At 53.1% G+C, this 18,214-nt stretch overlaps 1 protein-coding gene across 6 annotated transcripts in view; it reads left to right on the top strand.

Annotated features, from left to right (window-relative positions):
• EVL (Enah/Vasp-like) overlaps positions 1-18,214 on the top strand; it is a 161,722-nt gene that overhangs the window by 120,895 nt on the left and 22,613 nt on the right. For all 6 annotated transcript variants that reach the window (XM_087447955.1, XM_087447951.1, XM_087447954.1 and 3 more), the window contains one exon: positions 16,835-16,898. In XM_087447955.1, the coding sequence (XP_087304081.1) occupies positions 16,835-16,898 (64 nt within the window). The remainder of the gene's footprint in view (positions 1-16,834; positions 16,899-18,214) is intronic.

Below are 18,214 nucleotides of genomic sequence, written 5' to 3'. Positions count from 1 at the left end.
CCCCAGGGACTAACCTACATGCTCCTTAAGGAAGGGAACATGTCTTCTGTTGTACATGCCCCTCCTCATCTCATTGGGTCTTCACAGCATCGTCCTGAGGCTGTCAGGGAGACTTTAGGAATTGTTCCTAATGAAGAAAGAGGCTCACAGCGGTAAGTGACTTACCCAAAGCCACGCTAGTGAGTGACAGAGCCCTGGTCTCCTAATTTCAAGTCCAGGTCTCTGCCCATTGGGCAAGATTGCCTCTCAGAAGAGACCCTGGTCAGCTGGCGGCCTCCATGCTTTCTGAATCATAACCCAGCTTGATCATGGCCCGTCTTTATAGCCAAATACCTGAAGTAAGTCTAAAATTCATTAGCATCCATTTTCTTTTTTCTCACCTAGCATATATAATATCTTTCCTCAAGAGTGATAACTTCACAAGTCAGCCTTCTGCCAAGTGTAGCTCGTACAGGGTAAGAGCCAGCTCAAATATCTTTAGATTTTATTTATTCCACCCCCCCCCAAAGCCCCAGTAGATAGTTGTATGTCATAGCTGCACATCCTTCTAGTTGCTACCTGTGGGACGCGGCCTCAGCGTGGCTGGAGAAGTGGTGTGTCGGTGCGCGCCCGGGATCCGAACCCGGGCCGCCAATAGCAGAGCGTGCACTTAACCGCCAAGCCACGGGGCTGGCCCCTCAAATATCTTAATAAGTAACCATCCCAGGGGCTCAGAAACTCAAGTGCTGAAATTGAGGTACAACTTGCAGTTTCCAGAGTGGACAGGGTGTGAGCATTTGAGGCCCTGCCCCCCAACCACTTGTGCTGCCTGCCTTCATTCATCCATTTATTTGTTCAACAAATGACTGGGTTTTCACAATAGACACGTACTCGAATTGCCTGCTTCTACACTTAGGCTGCAGTAGTCTCTTCTCCACACATGGGCAGTTTGATCTTTTCAAGTCTAGGTCAGGTCGGGTCAGCCCTTGCTCAAGACTTGCAGGGGACTTCCAGTCTTATTCAGAACCAAATCCAAGTCTTTTACCAAGCCTGCATGGACTGCGTGGCCCTGGCTGCGTTCCTGATTCACTTCCCGCTCTACCTCACCCACTTCCGGTCACACTGGCGTCCTCGTTTCCCCGAACGTGCTAGTCACGCTCCTGATTCAGGACCTTCACCCCTAACATCCCTTCTCCCTATAATGTTCTTACCTCCACATAACCATGGCTCCTTCCTGCGTGCTTCTGCGCACACGTGACCTCATCGGAGAGCTGGGACCCACGCACCTGCTACTTCAGTTCTCTTCCCTGTTGTGTTCTTCTCACGTGTTGTATCTTTGTTGCCTGTCTCTCCTCTCTAGGACTTAAGTTCAGGGGAGCAGTTTGTTGTCCCCACTTTAAGGCTATATCCCCAGTGCTCGCACAGTGGTATGTGTGTGATGAATGAATGAACAGATATTTACTGAGCATCTATCCTGGGCTGTGCACCAGCACACAAAGATGAATAAGACATGGTTCTTGTGTTCTTAGAGCTCAGTCAGGTGGGGAAGAGAGACTTGACAGTACAGTGTGGCAAGTGCTATGACAGAGGGAAGTACTGGGCCCACGAGAGCCTAAAGAGGAGGCCTAGAAGGCAGGAGGGACAGGGCTATCAGGAGAGCCTCTGGGGGTGGACATGCCTGATCTGAGTCTTAAAGGATGGATAGAAGTTTGCCGGTTAGAGAAGGGAGAGGGGCAGTCCAAAGAGAGGCAGCTGCACGTGCAGAGACCCAGAGATGTGTTTGAGCGTGGCGCCACGCACAGGACCGCTACCTGTCCTGGGTGGTTTGGGAGAATAGGTGCAGTGAGGAATAGGCAGGGCCTGGTCTTGAAGGGCAGCCTTTGAGTATAATATTCTCAGCTTAGACCTGCCCCTGGAGCTGTGAGGAAGGAGGCCCAGGCCTTCTTCTCCCTGCCAAACAGCTCTTTAGAGGTGAAAAATCACAGCCTGGATATCCCTGCCCTGGAGCCATGGCTCTTATCGGGGCTTAGAGAGAAGCTCCCAGCAGATTCCCAGCTGGCCTGCAACTTTCTGAGGCCTGAGTGCTTCGGGCTCTGCCTCCCTCCCCCGACTCCAGTGCAACTCTGTGACTTCTTTCTAAATGGAGTTAGTGACACTTTGCTCTGGCCGACTGGCCTCCGTAACCACTGTGCATGGACGGCACCCCTGCCTGTCTCCCGGCTTCGGAGGAACACGGCCATGTTGAGGGTGGCAGAAAGGTGTAGCTGAAAGCGTCCTGGCTTGACCCAGCTTTACCACCAATTAGATGGGTGGTTCATGCCTCTGAAACTCCGTTTTCTGATCTCTTATGCGGAGTGATAATAACAGCTTGTCAGATTGTTTTGAGAATTAGACACGGTGATGTGGAAGCATAAATGTGGGGTGTTTCTCTTATGCAAGGTGCTCCCAGTCCAGCAGGGGCAGCAGACAAGCACCTACACGGCTCTAATAAAAGGCAGCCTGGGTGCTGGGCAGGGCAGGGCTCGGAGAAGGAGCGTTCTCTGTGAGGATGTCAGGAGGTGCTTCCTGGAAGTCGCTGAGCACTCCTCAGAGGATGGCGGGGCTGGTGGGGCAGAGATGGGAACATGCTGCATCGCAGACAGAGGAACCACCAGAGGAAGGCGGGAAAGAAACATTTCAGGAAGAACCATTGCAAGTAACCTACTGAAGGACAGCAGAGGGCAAGCGAGAGAGCAGCTGGAGGCTCGCCTCGGAGTGTGAGTCGACGGGCCTTGGATGCCAGCCAGAGCCTGCCTTTCCTGGGCCTGGGGTGGGGTGTAGCCCAAAGGGACCCCCAGTCTCCAAAGTCCTTGGAAGTCTTGTGCCGTATTGTAAAAACTCATGCAGATTTTATATTCTACTCCATGATAGATCTGTGCTTGTTTCTCTATTTTAAATTATTTACTGTTGAGTAAAACTGATGCTCCAGAAGGGTGGTCAGTGTTTTCCCTGTTTCTCCACACACCCCTAGAGCACACCACACTGTTGGGGTGCCCACCCCCAAATTGAAAGGGTCTGCTCAAGGCCCAGGGGCCCATTTCAGTTTAGGAGTGAAGGGCAGAGTGGATTGGCCTCAGTAGCAGAATGCCGGAGCTCAAGAAGACTGCCAGCCACCGGGTTTGACCTCAGGGACCCGGTACAGCTGGAGATTAGCCAAGCCAAGCATAATTAGCAGAATGTTCTTATGTGGTCTAGTCTAGAAATAATTTCCCTCCATTGCTTTCCTCCACTGGAGTAAAAAATTAGAAATAAATATTGCTGAAGAAACAAGTACATTTAATTAACTAGTTCTTAGGCTCACAGTGTCAAAAAGGGCCGTGTGGGCCATATCAGCTGAGACTCTAGTTTTATCGATGGAGAAACTAGCTCATAAAGTCAATACCGCAGAATCAGGGCTCAAACCCAGCTATTTGCTTGATTGTGTTTTCGTAGCACCCGTCCTCCTTATTCCCTTTTGCAAACCCTGATATCAAAATTTCATTACTCACCTCCTGGGGCATCGAGCAGCTGAGGTAGAGCTGGCAGCTCAGCCAGGGTCTGAGCCCTGCTGGTGAGTGTGGGCCCTGCCCACCTGGGAGGGTGTGAAATTCTGTGGATTCCATCCAGTGCCTTTTCTTCAGTTAGAAGTGATAGAGAGACCAAAGCCCAAACAGAGTTAACACATGGATCTTCTGAACCCCTACCCTAGGTTTGATTACAACTGCAGCTTCAGTTTCTCCAGCTGCTTTTTTCCACTACATACCACTCTTTTAAGCAGAAGTGGTCCATTGCTGGCAGGAAGGCCTGGAGTTGGATTTCTGACCAGTGGATACCGAGGAGAGAGAAGGCTCCTGAAGGCCTCTCCTTCGGGCAGTGTACACACGTAACCCACTGTAGAGGTGACCTCTGAAGAGACAGAGGAAGCTCTTTGTGACGGAGCATGTGATTGGAAGCTGCAGGACCTGCTGCTGGTTCTGACTCTGTCACTCACTAATTTGCCAGAGGCAAGTTTTTAATCTCTCTGGGCATCCCTGGCCTGATGGGGTAATGATAACACTGCTCGTGGTCCCTCCATGGGTTGTTTTACGAGAATTTGGTAGATACAAATATGAAATGTTAATCACTCAAAATTGCCTGAGGAGGAGGCAAACCGGCGGTGTTGAGTTGTGCTGCATCAGACTCTGGGCTGACATTAACATGTCACTGATCCACCCCCAAGACAAGCTGTGCTCTTGTTATGTTTCAAACAGGAAAACAGAGTGAAAGAGGTTCAGTAACCTGCCCAAGGTGAAAGAGTCAGCAATACAGCCAGGACTCAAACTTACCTGACTGGCTTCAAGTCCATGTGCTCAGAACAGCGCCTGGCATGTAGTGAGCACTCAGTAAGTGCTGGGTGCTGCTGTCGGCATCGTGATGCTTCCTCTCTAGTTCAGCCTGAAGGTGGGAAAATTCAGTCCCAAAGAGGGAAAGTGACTGGCTGCCCAAGGTTCCAGAGCCCGCTAGGATCCATTTGTTAATCATCCAGTGAAGGATTTGGGCAGGCAGGACCACGTGAGTCCCGCGTCGGGGGAAATAGAGGGGAAGACGAGATGCCTTCTAGGCAGCAAGTCTGAGGGACTCTCAAATTCCTCTAAGTCCAACATTGTATCTTACAAATACCTTTACATATTTTATATATTTGCCTTTTAGTTAGGGGAAGTAAAGAAGGAACATTTGGTACCCACAAGGGAAGACTAAGGGAGACAGTGCCTGACCCAAGTAGGTCACTCCTAAGGAAAGAGGGGGCCGGAGGAGGAACTGGGGGCTAGGCCAGCGAGTCAGAGTGTAGGAGGCCTCAGATCCCAAAGTAAGGATTTCCCATGGGAACCAGTGGGAGCCCCTAGCTTCCTGGCTGGGGAACAGCCCGGAAGAGCTATGCTTCTGATGTTAGATGTGGAAACATGGGCTCGAGGGGCCCAGCCGAGGCAGAGAGACCAGTTGGGTGCTACAGGAAAGCCCCCCAAGTGAAGGAGCATGAGACTGGGATCAAGGCAGGGCAGAGAAGGTGGACCTGAGAGACAGTTTGCAGGAGAGACAGCATTTGCTGTAGAACAGTAGAGAGCAGAGTGGGAGAAACCAAAGTTGGACTGGGGAAATAGGCATTGCTTTTGTGAGAAGATGCTAACTTGGGTTTCCAACGTAGTGAGCTGAAAGTGATGCCGAATTTGGGCATGTCCCACAGACATTCTCTGCACACTTTGTGCCAGGCTCTGTGCAGGATGAGACATGGTATTCGCTCTCAAGGAGCTCACAGTTCAGTGGAATAAACAGAAACTTAAAAATTGGCAGTGAGCTCATTCCTCAGGATGCTGAGGTGCGGGATACTACAGTGGAGCAGATGGGGAGAAGAGGAGGAAGCAGCCCACGCTGCCACCTGAGGAGCCAGGGAAGGCTCCACAGGGATAGAGACCCACTTAAGCTGGGCTTTATGGGTCATGGGGTTTGCCAGTTAGGGAAGTGCAGACAAGCCTTCTCAGCCAAAGGAACAGCCACTGTGCCTACAGGTATGATGGCAGTAAGGGGTCCCAGGGCAGTGGAAGAGAGGCATGCTTGCTGGCAAGTTGAAGGATTGATTTCCTGCAGGCCTTGGGGCTAGTTGGGCTGAGAAAGAGAACAGGAGCAGCAAAGATTGGATAAGAGAGTAAGCAAAAGTGATGGGGAGGAAAGGAAGACCAAGGAACAGCCAAGGAGGAACACCTGGAGAGAGCCTGGGAAAAGCAGTGGTTGAGTTGAACAGTGACTGGGGGTTCTTTCTTTGGCTGGTCACCTCTTCCCTTCTGGCTCTGTGCCCACCCTGTCCCATCCCATCACCCACCAGGGACAAGAGGAGAGCCACAGTAGGAGGTTTCTTCTGGCAGACACTTTGTGTCATCAAGGCCTGTGAGCTGGCCCCACGAGGGGTCTGGACCCTCCTCCAGGGCCCCAGGGCTTGTTGGAATCTGATAGACAGGAGGGTTCTGATAGGTTACCTGGGAAGCATCATTAAAGATTGAAGCGGTGAAGCCCATTTGACGGCTGGCTGGCGTATCGGTTTCCCACTGCGTATGCCAGGCGGATGAGGAAGGAGAGGTAAGTGGCCAGGATGCGAGAAGCGCACCTCCCGGACTGCGCCAGGGGCCGGCCTGTAATGGTCAGCAGGGTGTGGACCTGCCACTGCTTCTGCTTCTGCCACTGCGACTGCACCGTGCTTTGCAGAGTGAACTGTAGGTGACGGGAGCTCCTCCCTCTCCTTCCTGCTCCTCATGGGCCTCTCCTTTCACTCCCAGCTGCTCTGGGGTGGGGGGCGGGGAGGTGTGAGCTCTGGATCCTGGCACGGAGTACCTGTCCTTGACCGATCAGAGGGTTAAGATGCTGTTTTGCGCTGAGGCCTTGCAGAAGTGGTGGGCAGAAGCAGCAGCATGCGGACTGGGCATCGGGAGATGTGGGCTCCTGTCCCAACAGCACCATTCACTTGAGGACATGTAGCCTTGGGCAAGTCACTCACCGCTTCTGAGCCTCAGTTTCTCATCTATAAAATAGGTCTCATAGGCCTTGCCCTGGATAAGTGAGCAGGTTAATCACAACAATGGTGCAAAGGTACTTTGTCACTCACACTATAAAGGTGTGACAGATTTTTATTGCAGATTCTTTTCAAGAATCTGTTTGAGATTCTTTTCAAGATTTATTCTGTGTCCTAAAATGAGCTTATTGGGAAAGGGAGGAAAAATATTTTACTAGGAAAATAACTGGCCTGAGGACCACAGCCTCAGTAGGACCAAACAGGCTGGTTGGCAGTGTCCTGGACTGGAAGCCGGGAACCTGGGTTCTAGGCCTGCTTACCCCTGGTGTAGGCCGTGTCCCTCCCTTTCCCCGGGCCTCAGGACCCCCTTGCACAAGGAGAGGGACGGGGAGGTGGTGCGGCTTGCTAGCACCCAGGGCGGCCCAGCAGGCCTCCTGCTGTCGGTGTCAAAATGAAAAGGCCGTTCCTCTCCAGCGTACCATGTTGGTGCCTAGTTGCCAGGGCTGGTAGGTGCGTCCTACTGTGTGGCTTCGGGCAGTTAGCCCCTCTCTGAATTGCACTCTCTGCGGCTGCACATGCTGACCTTCCAGGTCTACAGGTCACTTAGACAGTGGCCTCTTAGACACAGCTCTAACCGTTTGTCACCATGGGGTTGAGCCCACGGATGAGGGTCTATTACATGGTTGTCGTGGGAAGGAATCAGCTGGCTCTGGTGATGTGAGTAAAACAGAGAAACTGCCTCACATATCGGCCCACTGTGAGCCTAAATTCATTAGTAAGGACTGGGCAGAAAAGGCATAGAAAATTCACCCAGGATAACTTTAAGTAGGGAGGCGGCAATCAGGATTTGTCTGCTGCTGAGCCGAGTGCAGGAGATGGGTTAAGCACCACTACCTTGGCTTCCTCAGCACGGAGGTGGTGAGGCAGCTGCCTGTCTAATCAGAGCTGAGCAGCAGTGTGCTGACTGGACAGAGCTCTGGGCTGGGAGACATTTGTCCTACGCGCTGGTCCCAGCTCTGCCACCAATTCTTATGTGCCGTTGGTGAGGTGACTCTGAAGACTGCGGCCAGGCCAGAGCTCAGGCCCGGATCACAGACTCCGTTCCCACCTGGACACTTGCTTGCTTGGCAGTAGGAACCTTGAAATGAGAACGGAAGGCCATGCTAAGGAATTGGTCCAGGGACGGCTGCACCCCATCCCAAAGTATCACTCTAAGTCAGTCCAAAATGGAGGGACCCTTCTGGAGAAAGGAGAAGGAGCTGGGCAGAGAGGTGGCAGAAGGGGGAGGGGGACTCAGAAGGGCTTGGGACAATGCCCAGCACAGACCAGGTAACTGTCGCTTGCTGGCCAGAAATTCCATCAAGCATCACTGAGCAGCTGCTGGATCCTTTGTGACACTCCTGAGATCTCAGGTTCCGTCTTTTCAGGAGGCCCAGCGGATACCTTTCCGATAGAGACTAACTGGAAACCTAGTCTGTCCCTTCTGTCCCAGAGCCTCATAAATGTTAATGGGTAGGCAAGAAGATGGCCCTTCTCAGGAAGAGGTGTCAGCAATGCCTCGCTTTATCTGCCCACCTGAGGCTGGATAGCTTCAAGTGCAGTACCTGGGACAGGAGCTGTAGTGGCCTCTGCCTGCCCTGCACCTGCCAGACTCGAGGAGAGAGTCACAGAGGAGTGCTTGTCTCTTCCATGGGAACCCTTAGCCGTTTGTTTATTATAAGGTAACACATCCTCTTGTGCGTAATTTGGAAGTTCAAAAAGAGGAAAATAATCCAACAATCCAGAGATAGCTACTGTTAACATTTTGGTATATTTCCTTCTTTGCAGAGATTCAGAACTAGATGATCCTTGGTTCCATCCTTCTAACTTTATAGGAAACTGAGGCCCGGGGAGGTGGAGGGACTTAGTGGCAGAACTCCAACAAGAACTTGGGTCTCCTGGCTCCAGGTTCACTCTGAAGGGGATTTATATAAATTTATATAAATGTTGTGATTAATCTGCTCACTTATCCAGGACTGTTCCCCTTGGAACAGTCCAGAAGAGGCCAGCCAGGAAAGAGGAGGGACTGGAAAACAGGAATGAGGGACAGTGGGAGGTCTAGGGCTGTTCCCTTGGTGAGGACTGGACAGGGAGCATGAGCACTATTCTCCACTGTCCTAAGGCTGGCAGGCCATCACTTGAAAGACTGCCTCTCTGGTCCTGACAGAGGGACCATTAGGAGCAGTGCTAGCAAGAAGGATTTCAGCCCATCAGGAGGAAGACTGTGGCAGGAGATCTGCCCTACACTGGGGCAGCCCCGTCATGCATATAAGCCCATCACAGGGAGGCCGGGCCAGGTGGCCCCTCAGGCTCTGTACAGCTCTGTGAGCCTGGGATCCAGATCTTTCTCCTGGGATGGGAGCATCTGTTTGCACACATTTCACCCAAGTACTACATGGACGGGGCATCAAGTCGGGGACAGGCAGGATGGCAGCAGGCAGGCAACGTCTCTTTCCAGAGGCCAGTGGGTGCTGAGAGGCTGCTGTGTGGGCTGGGCTCCTGCTAAGAAAGGAGCATGCCAGGACGCTGTGTACAGCAGTCCTCTGCCTTCGTGCCAAGGTGCCCTCTCTCCCGCCCCGGTGCTTTCTTGTACTTAGCTCTGCCCGGTCCTCTTTAGGGCCCTCTGCCCCTCTCTTCCCATCTCTTCTTCCCCACCCTTCCTTCCTCTGGATGTGAGAAGTTCGACAGTATGTGCCTAACGTGCACTGAAGTCACAGCGAATCAGCAAGAGGCATTTGCTTTCGAGTCCTCTATTCCTAAGTTTAAACCTGGTGTCGCTCTTTACCTGCTGAGTGGCCGTGAAGATGTCACTTAAGTTCTCCAACTTTCTAGCTTTCTTCTGGATAAAATACAGATCATACCAAGGCTCCTAGGATGAGTGTGAGGGTTAAGTGAGCATCATTTATGAAGTCTTTGGCACAGGACCTAGCACATAGCATGGTGACTGCTCAGTAAACTTGAGTTCTCTCTTCCCTCATCCCTTCCCATTGTATTTTCCAAGTGCCACCACCATTGGGGACCTGCAGTGTCTCACCTGCTCTAATGTCTCAAGGCTTACGAGGCATGGTCCCCAGCAGAGCCACTGACTATTTCCAGCCGTGAGGTGAGAGCTTTAGGAATGTGTCACCTGCTCCAGTCTCAACAGTTGATTGGAGATCTTCAGACAGTTTGCCTGGGGCCCAGTCATTCATTTACTCAACAAATGTTTATCAAGTGTTGACTGTATGCCAAGAACAAAGTTAAGTGCTGGGATATGGAGAACTCACCAGACACGTCCCCGAAGATTGAAAGTCCTGACCTCTCTGTTTGCCTGGCATGTACAGGTGTACTTAGTGTGTCCTAGTGGGCGAGGGGCTCGGCACTAGCAGAGTCCCTGTGAGGAGGTGCCCCCTGCACAACTGAGTGTGACCTGGGCCCTGCCTGTACCCTGCCCACCTCTCTGCCCCGCAGCAGGGCTGGGGGAGGGGGCGTCAGCCACATCTGGTGCATTCTCCTGGAAGCCTGATCATGTGCAACCAGGTGTTTCCTCTCATCTGTTCTCCCCTGCCCCTCCCTGTTAAGCAAAGTCAACTTTCCTGAAGATCATCGTATCTTGTGTTAGAAGTCTTTGTCAAAGACAGAGCCTAAAAAGCCTTTAGAAAGGGTGCAGTACTGGTACCGAATATGCTCTCCTCCCATCTGGGAACACCCTGTGAAGGGTGTGGCGACCATTAACACCCACTCATAGGTGAGAACCGAGGGGAAGTGGCCTGCCCCAAGTCCTCAGGGAGTCCCAGGTACAGATGCCCTCGGCTGTTCTGACCTGCATGTGCCACCACTCAGAGATGACGTCAGACCTCCTGGCCCCACTTTCTCCCTCAGTCTGGCCAACATCAGTGCCTCAGGTCAGTCATACTGACTCTCACCTTAGGTCCCTCAGCATCTGTGGTGCGGGGCCAGCTCCCATCCCCTCTGGCCAGCGTTCCCCCCCGCATCGCCCCCTCCCAGGTGGGCTCATGGCTGGAGTGTGGCCAGCCTCACCCTGTCTTCCAGTTTGGTTTTCTTCTTTGTGTTCCCCACTTCATGTCCTCCAAGGATAAAAAGACCTCCTGAGTCACCACTGTGTTTTGTAGGAGTAGGTGTTTCATGGAACTTAGACCTGAAGCTGGAAAGTGGGCCTCGGAGGCAGTGAGAAGTCAACTCCTTCCCCAAGAAGCGTCATGGTCCAGTGGAACTTAGAGCAGACAATCCTGGATGCAGGTGTCAGCTTGGGTCTCGCCCTCTGTCCCTTTGCTCCTCTCTTGTTCAGACAGGAGGTCCGTCAGGGCACAGGTCACTCTGCCCTGGCCTGCCACCAGGGTGTGGTGTACCCATGTACCCATGCATGGGCTGTACCCACAAAACACCAGTAATTCACAAGCACCCTGCTTCTCCCGACATTTGTTTGATGTTCCAGCTTGCATTTCCTTTCCTCTTCTCATGTGTCTATAATGCGAATAGGTTCTTTATTTTGCCTTTGGCAAAACTTATTTGAAGCGAGTGAGAGAAGGGTAAGGGTTGTCTGAGTTGGACCCCACCCCCAGTGGGTGGGCCAGACCCCTGCTACTTGCAAGATCAGCTCCCAAACCAACAAGCTTGTGACACCAAGGCCAGCATCACAAGCCTCATGGCCTTGGGCAAGTCCCCTCACCTCTTGGAGTCACCACTGCTCATTCTGTGTACCTCCCGGGGCCGTGGTGGGACCCTCTGGGCAGCGGGGGCCAGCGGCAGGAGGCCAGCAGAGAAGAAAGCGCTCTGTGAACGGGGGGTGAGGGCCCTTTCTAGCAGCACCAACAGACCTGACTGGGGGCAAAGGGCCATTCAAGTGTGCAAATCCACAGGTGGGTTAATGATTAGCAAGAAGTGTTTGACTCAGTGAAGAGGTCCACCAAGAATTTGCTCTAAAAAGTCACAAGAACTGTACTTTTCAGGGCTTCATAGTTTATCAAGGGCTTTTTTCCTGCAATTCATTTATTCCTCACAGCAGCTTTGTGAGGTGCCACTATTAGTATTAGTATTCATGTTCATATTTCCATTTTATAGATGAGGAAACAGGTGGATTTGCATAGGTGGCACCGCTAACAGGCCTGGGCAGAACTCAGGCCTGTCTTCGCCCTCCCAACCCTGGTCCTCACTCCCACTGCCTGCCCAGGATTGTACCTTGTGGAGACGAGGCAGTTAAATATGATCTTCAGACAAGTGTCCCCATACATTTACTGTACAAAGGGGGGCGCTGCGTGACTGCAGAGTCAGCACACAGCTGCATGCAGAGCCAAGGGTTGTCCTCTACCAGGGAGCAAGTCTGAAGCGGAATGCCCTGCGACAAAGGCCAGGTCAGCAGCCCCGTCTCTCAGGTCTGCCCCAAGGCCTCTGGTCAGCAGTGGGTTCCTGGTGCTGGCAGGGAAGTTAGCCTGGAACTGTCCCTTGGTGAGCCTCCTCTCCAACAAGCATGCATTGGGGGTCCCTGTGTTTCTGTGGCTCACCTTGGTTGTATTTTCATCTGAGCCAGTTCAGTTCTGTTCCTTCACCTGTGCTTCCCCCAGGCTTGGTGATCACGAGTTGCCTGTACCCTTCCCATCTCAGTTCAATAAAATATACCAAGGGTCTGACGTGAGCCAGGCCTTGAGCATGGAAGGAGGAGTAAGAGATGTGGTCTCTGCCCTCAGGACGCTCAAGATCCCATAGGGAAGAGAAGACATGCCCTCAAATCACTATAATATTAGTTAGAAAGTTGTGTTATGAGAGAGGCCCTTGGGTATTAAGCAGGCAGGAGCATGAAGACAGGGGAAAGCTTCCCGGAAGAGGCAACGGTGGAGCTGGGCCTTGAAGACTTGGCAGGTGGAGAAGGGATCCTGGGTGGATTGGGTAGCCCACACAGAGGCAGAGAGGTGGGAAGCACCGCCCGTGATCAGGCTTAGGGAGCAGATGCAGAAGGTCCACTGTGAAGGGGGGTGCAGGAGAAGCAGCTGCAGGGTGGGCTGGAATCTTACTCGATGGAGCTTGGACCTAATCTCATGTGTTTAGGTTAGAGTGTGTGTTTCCCAGAGATCGTGTAGGCCGCGATGTCAGCATGGAAGACGGACAGGGAGAAAGGAGAGAGAATGGAGGCAGAGGGTCCCGCTCGCAGATTGAGGCATCGGTCCAGGAGAGAGACGCTGAGGCAGCCACGTAGGAGAGCCGGATGGGTTCTGTAGGGATCTCAGACACAGCAGCCATAAGACTCGGTGACTAACGAGACGTGGGAGATGAAGAAGGAGGAGCTGGGGTTCCCACCTGCTTGCTCACCTGGATCCTGAAGGCAGAGGTGCAGCTGGCCTGAGGTATTACTCCACCTTGGCTTCTGATTGCACCATGCAGGGAATCATTGAGAATAACTCGACACCGGGACAAATGGGAGTGATGACCAGCCACCTACATGCTCCCACCCTGAGAGTTCAATGCTGAAGAAGCACCTAAATGGATGTTGCCTGGTGTTCCCCAGGATCCTAGACAGTTCTGGAGGAAAGATCCTCCTCCCTGCCCCGCTTCCCTGCCTTTGCCATTGGGGCAGCTGTGGCCAGTGGGTGGAATAGGCCAGGAGTATGGAGACAGTGGGAATCTCACATCTGCTGTAGATACCCCGTGTGACACTGGACAGACCCCTTCCCCAGGCCTTAGCTCCCACCTCTAAAACAAAGGGACTATACTTCCTAATGTTTAGGACCCTCATAGCTCAAGGCAGACTAACATGTTCTTAGTTTACTAAAAATACAAGGCCTTATGCAACCAAATGTTGTCTCGTCCTGCTCTGTAGAATCTAACATTCCAGCTGTCTGGTTTTGAAATATGTCTGAAGTGCAGGGGCCAGAGCCCCCTGGGAGCAGCGAGGGCTCATGTCAGACTTCCCCCACCCTCTGGAGAAAGAGCCTGGCTCAGGGTGTGGGGAGGAAATCCAGCCCAGCAGCAGAATGAGGAGCCCAAGCGCAGGACCACAACAGACCACCGTGGAGGTAGCTGGCAGCCATCTGGGGTCCTGACAAAGGAGTGGGAAACAGTCCCAGTGACTGAGGCCAGGCCAGGCCAGCAGGTGCAGAGAGATCTCTGATGCCCTAGCATCACAAGACCTCCGTCCTAGGGCAGGGTCTGGCCAGGGTAAGGGTGGGCTCCAGTTCTCAGACCAGTTGCTAGACAGGGTCTGCAGAATAGGGGCTCAGCCCTTGAAAGAAGGACAGAATCCAGATTCAAGTGTGGGCCAGGTCTTAGAACGAAACAGAAGTCTAGTTGTCTGATCTGGTACCCAGGGCCCCGGGCCAAGCCCAAGGATGGGGCCAAGCCAGAGGCAAAGCAGCTCAGGCCTGGGTCCCAGAACAGTGGGCTTAGACGTCTTGAATCCCTCTTGCCTCGGCCAGGATGAGTGGGCATGGGCACAGAGCCTTTGGGGGACACCTGACCACTGTGTGGACACCAGGCAGAGCCTGAGAGCACCACCTGAGGGCTGCAGCCCCTTGTGCTCGTGGCTGTTCTGATGGCATACCAGCCTGCCCCTTCATTCTTCATTCTTCAAGCCAGTCTCAATCCAACACCAGTGTGATTGCATTTAAGGAAGAAAGTGGCATTTTGCAGGTAGTTTGAGTCTGGCTCTGCCGCTTGCTGTCTTTGAGACCCTGAGCAGGTCACTTACCCTTTCTGGGCCATTTCTTTACTGTTACAAGTCCTTGGGGGAGCTGTCTTATAGGATTTGAGAATTAAAATAAATTTAAATTAAGAAAAGTGCCTTGACACTACTGTAAAGTAGTGTTCTTGTATTCTTGCTCTGGTTTCCTGAGAACAAGGAGGGAAGGAGCCCTAAGACCTGTGCCTTGCGAAACAGGGGAAGTGAGATCCCCCACTGGGGAATTTTTTTAATTGGGAATGTTTATTTTCTTTATTAAACTTTTAAATTTTCTAATGTCTATACTGAACATATGTTACGTGTTATTTATAGTCAGAAAAACCAATTTTTTTAAAAGAGCAAAATTATTGTATGTTAAATAAATAAAGCAAAAAAATGTATTTAGAGACGGGGAAAGAAAACTAATATTTATTTCATGCCTCCCATGTGCCAGGCCACCACACCAGATACTTACGTATGTCTCCTCTGTACGAAGTACCCAGGCATCTTCTCTCCTGCCCATCCTCTGAGAGCAGTGGGAGGCGCTGAGCAAGGATGGGGTCAGGCAGGTCCACCCAGGGGAGGAGTTCCTCCTCGAGTGCGAGGAGGCCTTCTCCGCCTCCCACCAAGCAGCGGGCCCACTGCCCACCATCTGGAGCCTCCCCTTTCCCCAGCTGAAGCATCCACACTGGGGCCAGGAGGGCAGCAAAGCATGGCTCACTGAAAACTTGGCTGAGGCTGAGACTGGGGCCCAGGACAGCAGGTCTGTAAACCGCCGAATGTGGAAGCCAACTTGGGGCATGAGGAGGGCTGTCAAGCACAGGAAAAGATTTGACCCAGGTTGTGTTACACCTGGTGTGGAAATGGGGCCTTCATGGGTGGGTAGATTTGGGACCTCAGTATAATAAAGAGCTTGGTCCCCTGGAGGTGATAGCTTCCATTGCTGGGCTTATGCTCAGAGGGCCTGCCTAGGAAGCACAGAGGGTTTCTGTGCTGGGCGGGAGGTTGCCCTAGAATCAGATGATCTGTTTCAGCTTTGAGATTCTGTTACTCTATCCCGCCGTGCCCCTGATCCAGGGGACAAGCTGCTAATCCCTCACTGCTTGAAGCCTCTGTGGGAGAGGGCTTCTGCACACTGTGGATTTTGTTGTAGGCTGAACATTGCTGTCCCCTCATTCCAGAGAGGAGACAAAGCCCCTTCCCCATCTAGTCAGCAAGGCATCAGATCAGCCTGCCCAGAGTCCATCCCCTGTCACTGTGCCTCTGCAGCAAAGTGACACCTGAGCTGGCAAAGAGAAGGAACAGTCAGCTCTTTCTCAGGGTAGGGCAAAAGCCTAGATTTTCTTGTAAATGTGGCACAGCACCAGCCCCCATCTGAACACGGGCTTCACACAGCAGACCCCGCCTGCTCTGGGGCCCTTCCTTCAGGGTCCAGGGTGAGGGTGGGGCCTGGAAGGCTCCACGGTTGCTCTGTCCGTGACAGCCTCTGCCACCTCTGCCTCCACCGGCTCCTTCGCACCCCACAGCTGCAGCTCCTAGATGCAGGCAGGAGGGCATCACATCACTGGGAGGAACGTGGGCTGTGGCTCAGACAGACCAGGTGCTAGACCCTGGCTCTGACACTTACCTGCTGTAAGGATCATTCCTGTGCTCAAAAGGTAGAATAGGGGGCCGGCCCAGTGGCGTAACAGTTGGGTTCCCGTGCTCCACTTCGGCGGCCCAGGGTTCGCAGTTTCGGATCCTGGGTGCGGACCTACACACTGCTTGTCAAGCCATGCTGTCGCAGCATCCCATATAAAGTAGAGGAAGATAGGCGTGGATGTTAGCCCAGGGCCAATCTTAGTCAGCAAAAAAGAGGAGGATTGGCAACAGATGTTAGCTCAGGGCTAATCTTCCTCAAAAAAAAAAAAAAATTGGGGCCAGCCCGGTGGCGCAAGTGGTTTGGTGCGTGCGCTCCACTTCAGCGGCCCAGGGTTCGTGGGTTCGGATCCCGGGTGTGCACTGATGCACCACTTGTCAAGCCATGCTGTGTCGGCGTCCCATATAAAGTAGAGGAAGATGGGCACGGATGTTAGCTCAGAGCCAATCTTCCTCAGCAAAAAAAAGAGGAGGATTGGCATTGGATATTAGCTCAGGGCTGATCTTCCTCACCAAAAAAAAAAAAAAAAATTAAAAGTTGGAATAAAATGGATCTACTGGGTTTGGTAATGCTAAATCCACAGGTGATTTTAGTTAGAACAGCTTGTGGGACATGGAGAGACCAGGGCAGATGTTAGAAGGTTGAGGGGACAGTGGCAGGTGAGGAAGTAGAAACAGCGTGGGCAATTTGAGAGGGACGGAGAAAGAGGTCAATAGCTAAAAGGGATGATTTTGAACCATGTGAAAAATGTGATCTCATTTATTGGTTCCAAGGGAGGAACCATGAGATAGAGGGAGAGGGACAGCTAAGAGAACGAGATGGGGGCGGGGGTCACACAGGGGAGAACCAAGGTGGAAAGGTCAGGGGCACCTCCTGTGGGACCAGGAGGGGCAGAGACAGGTAGAGCTCCAGGAGTGTGTCAGGGCCTTTCTTCTCTACTAACCAGCATGTTTTTGTGCTTCTCTGCCCGCAGGCCCCTCCGCCCAGCGTCAGGTGCAGAATGGCCCCTCTCCTGATGAGATGGACATCCAGAGAAGGTAACCCCGCACCCAGCAAGGGCCAGCCTGGGGGCCCAGGGCACCCTTCAGTGAGCGGAGGACACACCTGCAGCTAGGGCCAGGCGTCCCAGAGCCACAGGCAGGGGAGCAGGCCTGACCAGAAGGAAGAGGAAGCCAGTTCACAGCTTCGCCAGAGCAATGATGGCGTGTGTGGTTCACAGAGAGAGAGCACCACTGACTTCCACTGGGCAGCCTTCATGATAAGCCTGGCAGTGTCCTGAGTGCTGTCCACTCTTATTTAACTCAGTCCTCCCGAGTGTGTCAGGAGGTAGTTGTCATGACATGGCGCGGTTCAGTAACGAGGCGAAAGCCGTACTGCTAGAGGTGGGTGGACACGACCCGCCCAGGTCTGTCTGGCTGAGGCCCTGGCCTTGGCACCGTCCTATGCTGCTCTCCTCTGACTCTGTCCGAAGGAGTGGTGCTGTGAGCTCTGGTGCTGCCACTCTCTCGCCGGAAGCCTTGGGCGGGTGCCACGGCCTCTTCAGAGGGCCTCAACCCCCTGCCCGCTCACCTCCCAGTGAGGTTAAAGCGGGCAGAGGCCATGAGAGCGCTTTGTGAGCTGCAGCTGCACTTCGACGGCTTGGCCAGGGCCTTGTTGATGTCCTGGTTGGGCCAGCCTGTGGAGGAGACAGCTCCACAGGGAGTGAGCCATGGGGCAACAGCCCACCACCCTCTGAGGAGCTTCTACAGGGTTAGGACTGGGAGGAAGGGCCCGTGCTGTGGTCCTGAAGTTATGGAAGAGGTCGTGGTGGCTGAGGAAGGAGCAGCCCCACCAGGTCACGTTGCCGCGAACAGTGGGGCAGGGCTTGAACCCGGTCTGCCGTCCTGCAGGGCTCTGCCTCTGAGAGGCTGTGAATTCCAGCTCTGTGGGAGCCGTGCTGAGGAGGTGGCCTGGTCCAGGCTGTCCTCACCCAGGGTACCGGGAGAGGGAGTGACTCCATGGGCCTGTGGCTAGACTCAAGTAGAGCCCGGGCTGGGGGCCGAGGAGGCGCTTATCCCCACCCCTCACCTAGCTAAGAGGCTCTCTCAGGACGGTCTCTTCTCCCCACCCCACCCCCCGACTCTGAGGAGTGAAAGCCAAGGGTGAATGATCTCTGAGGCGCCTTCCGGCTCTGACATGTTTTTGTGACCTTGGGCAAGTTACTGCGCTGGGCCTTAATTTCCCTGTTTGGAGATGATAGTGTTAATCCTTGCTCTGCTTATCTCAAGCAAATGAGGTACACATGTGGGTGTGCTTCCTAGAGAGTCCTTTTTTATTAATTCCCATGCATTTACTGATTCAGTGGGCCTGTCTT

The sequence above is a fragment of the Ceratotherium simum genome, chromosome 24, assembly GCF_057802395.1.
Source record: "Ceratotherium simum simum isolate JZ-2026a chromosome 24, ASM5780239v1, whole genome shotgun sequence".
In the NCBI taxonomy this organism is placed as follows: domain Eukaryota; kingdom Metazoa; phylum Chordata; class Mammalia; order Perissodactyla; family Rhinocerotidae; genus Ceratotherium; species Ceratotherium simum.
The sequence above is the reverse complement of the archived record's forward strand: the minus strand, read 5'-3'. Positions and strand labels throughout refer to the sequence as shown.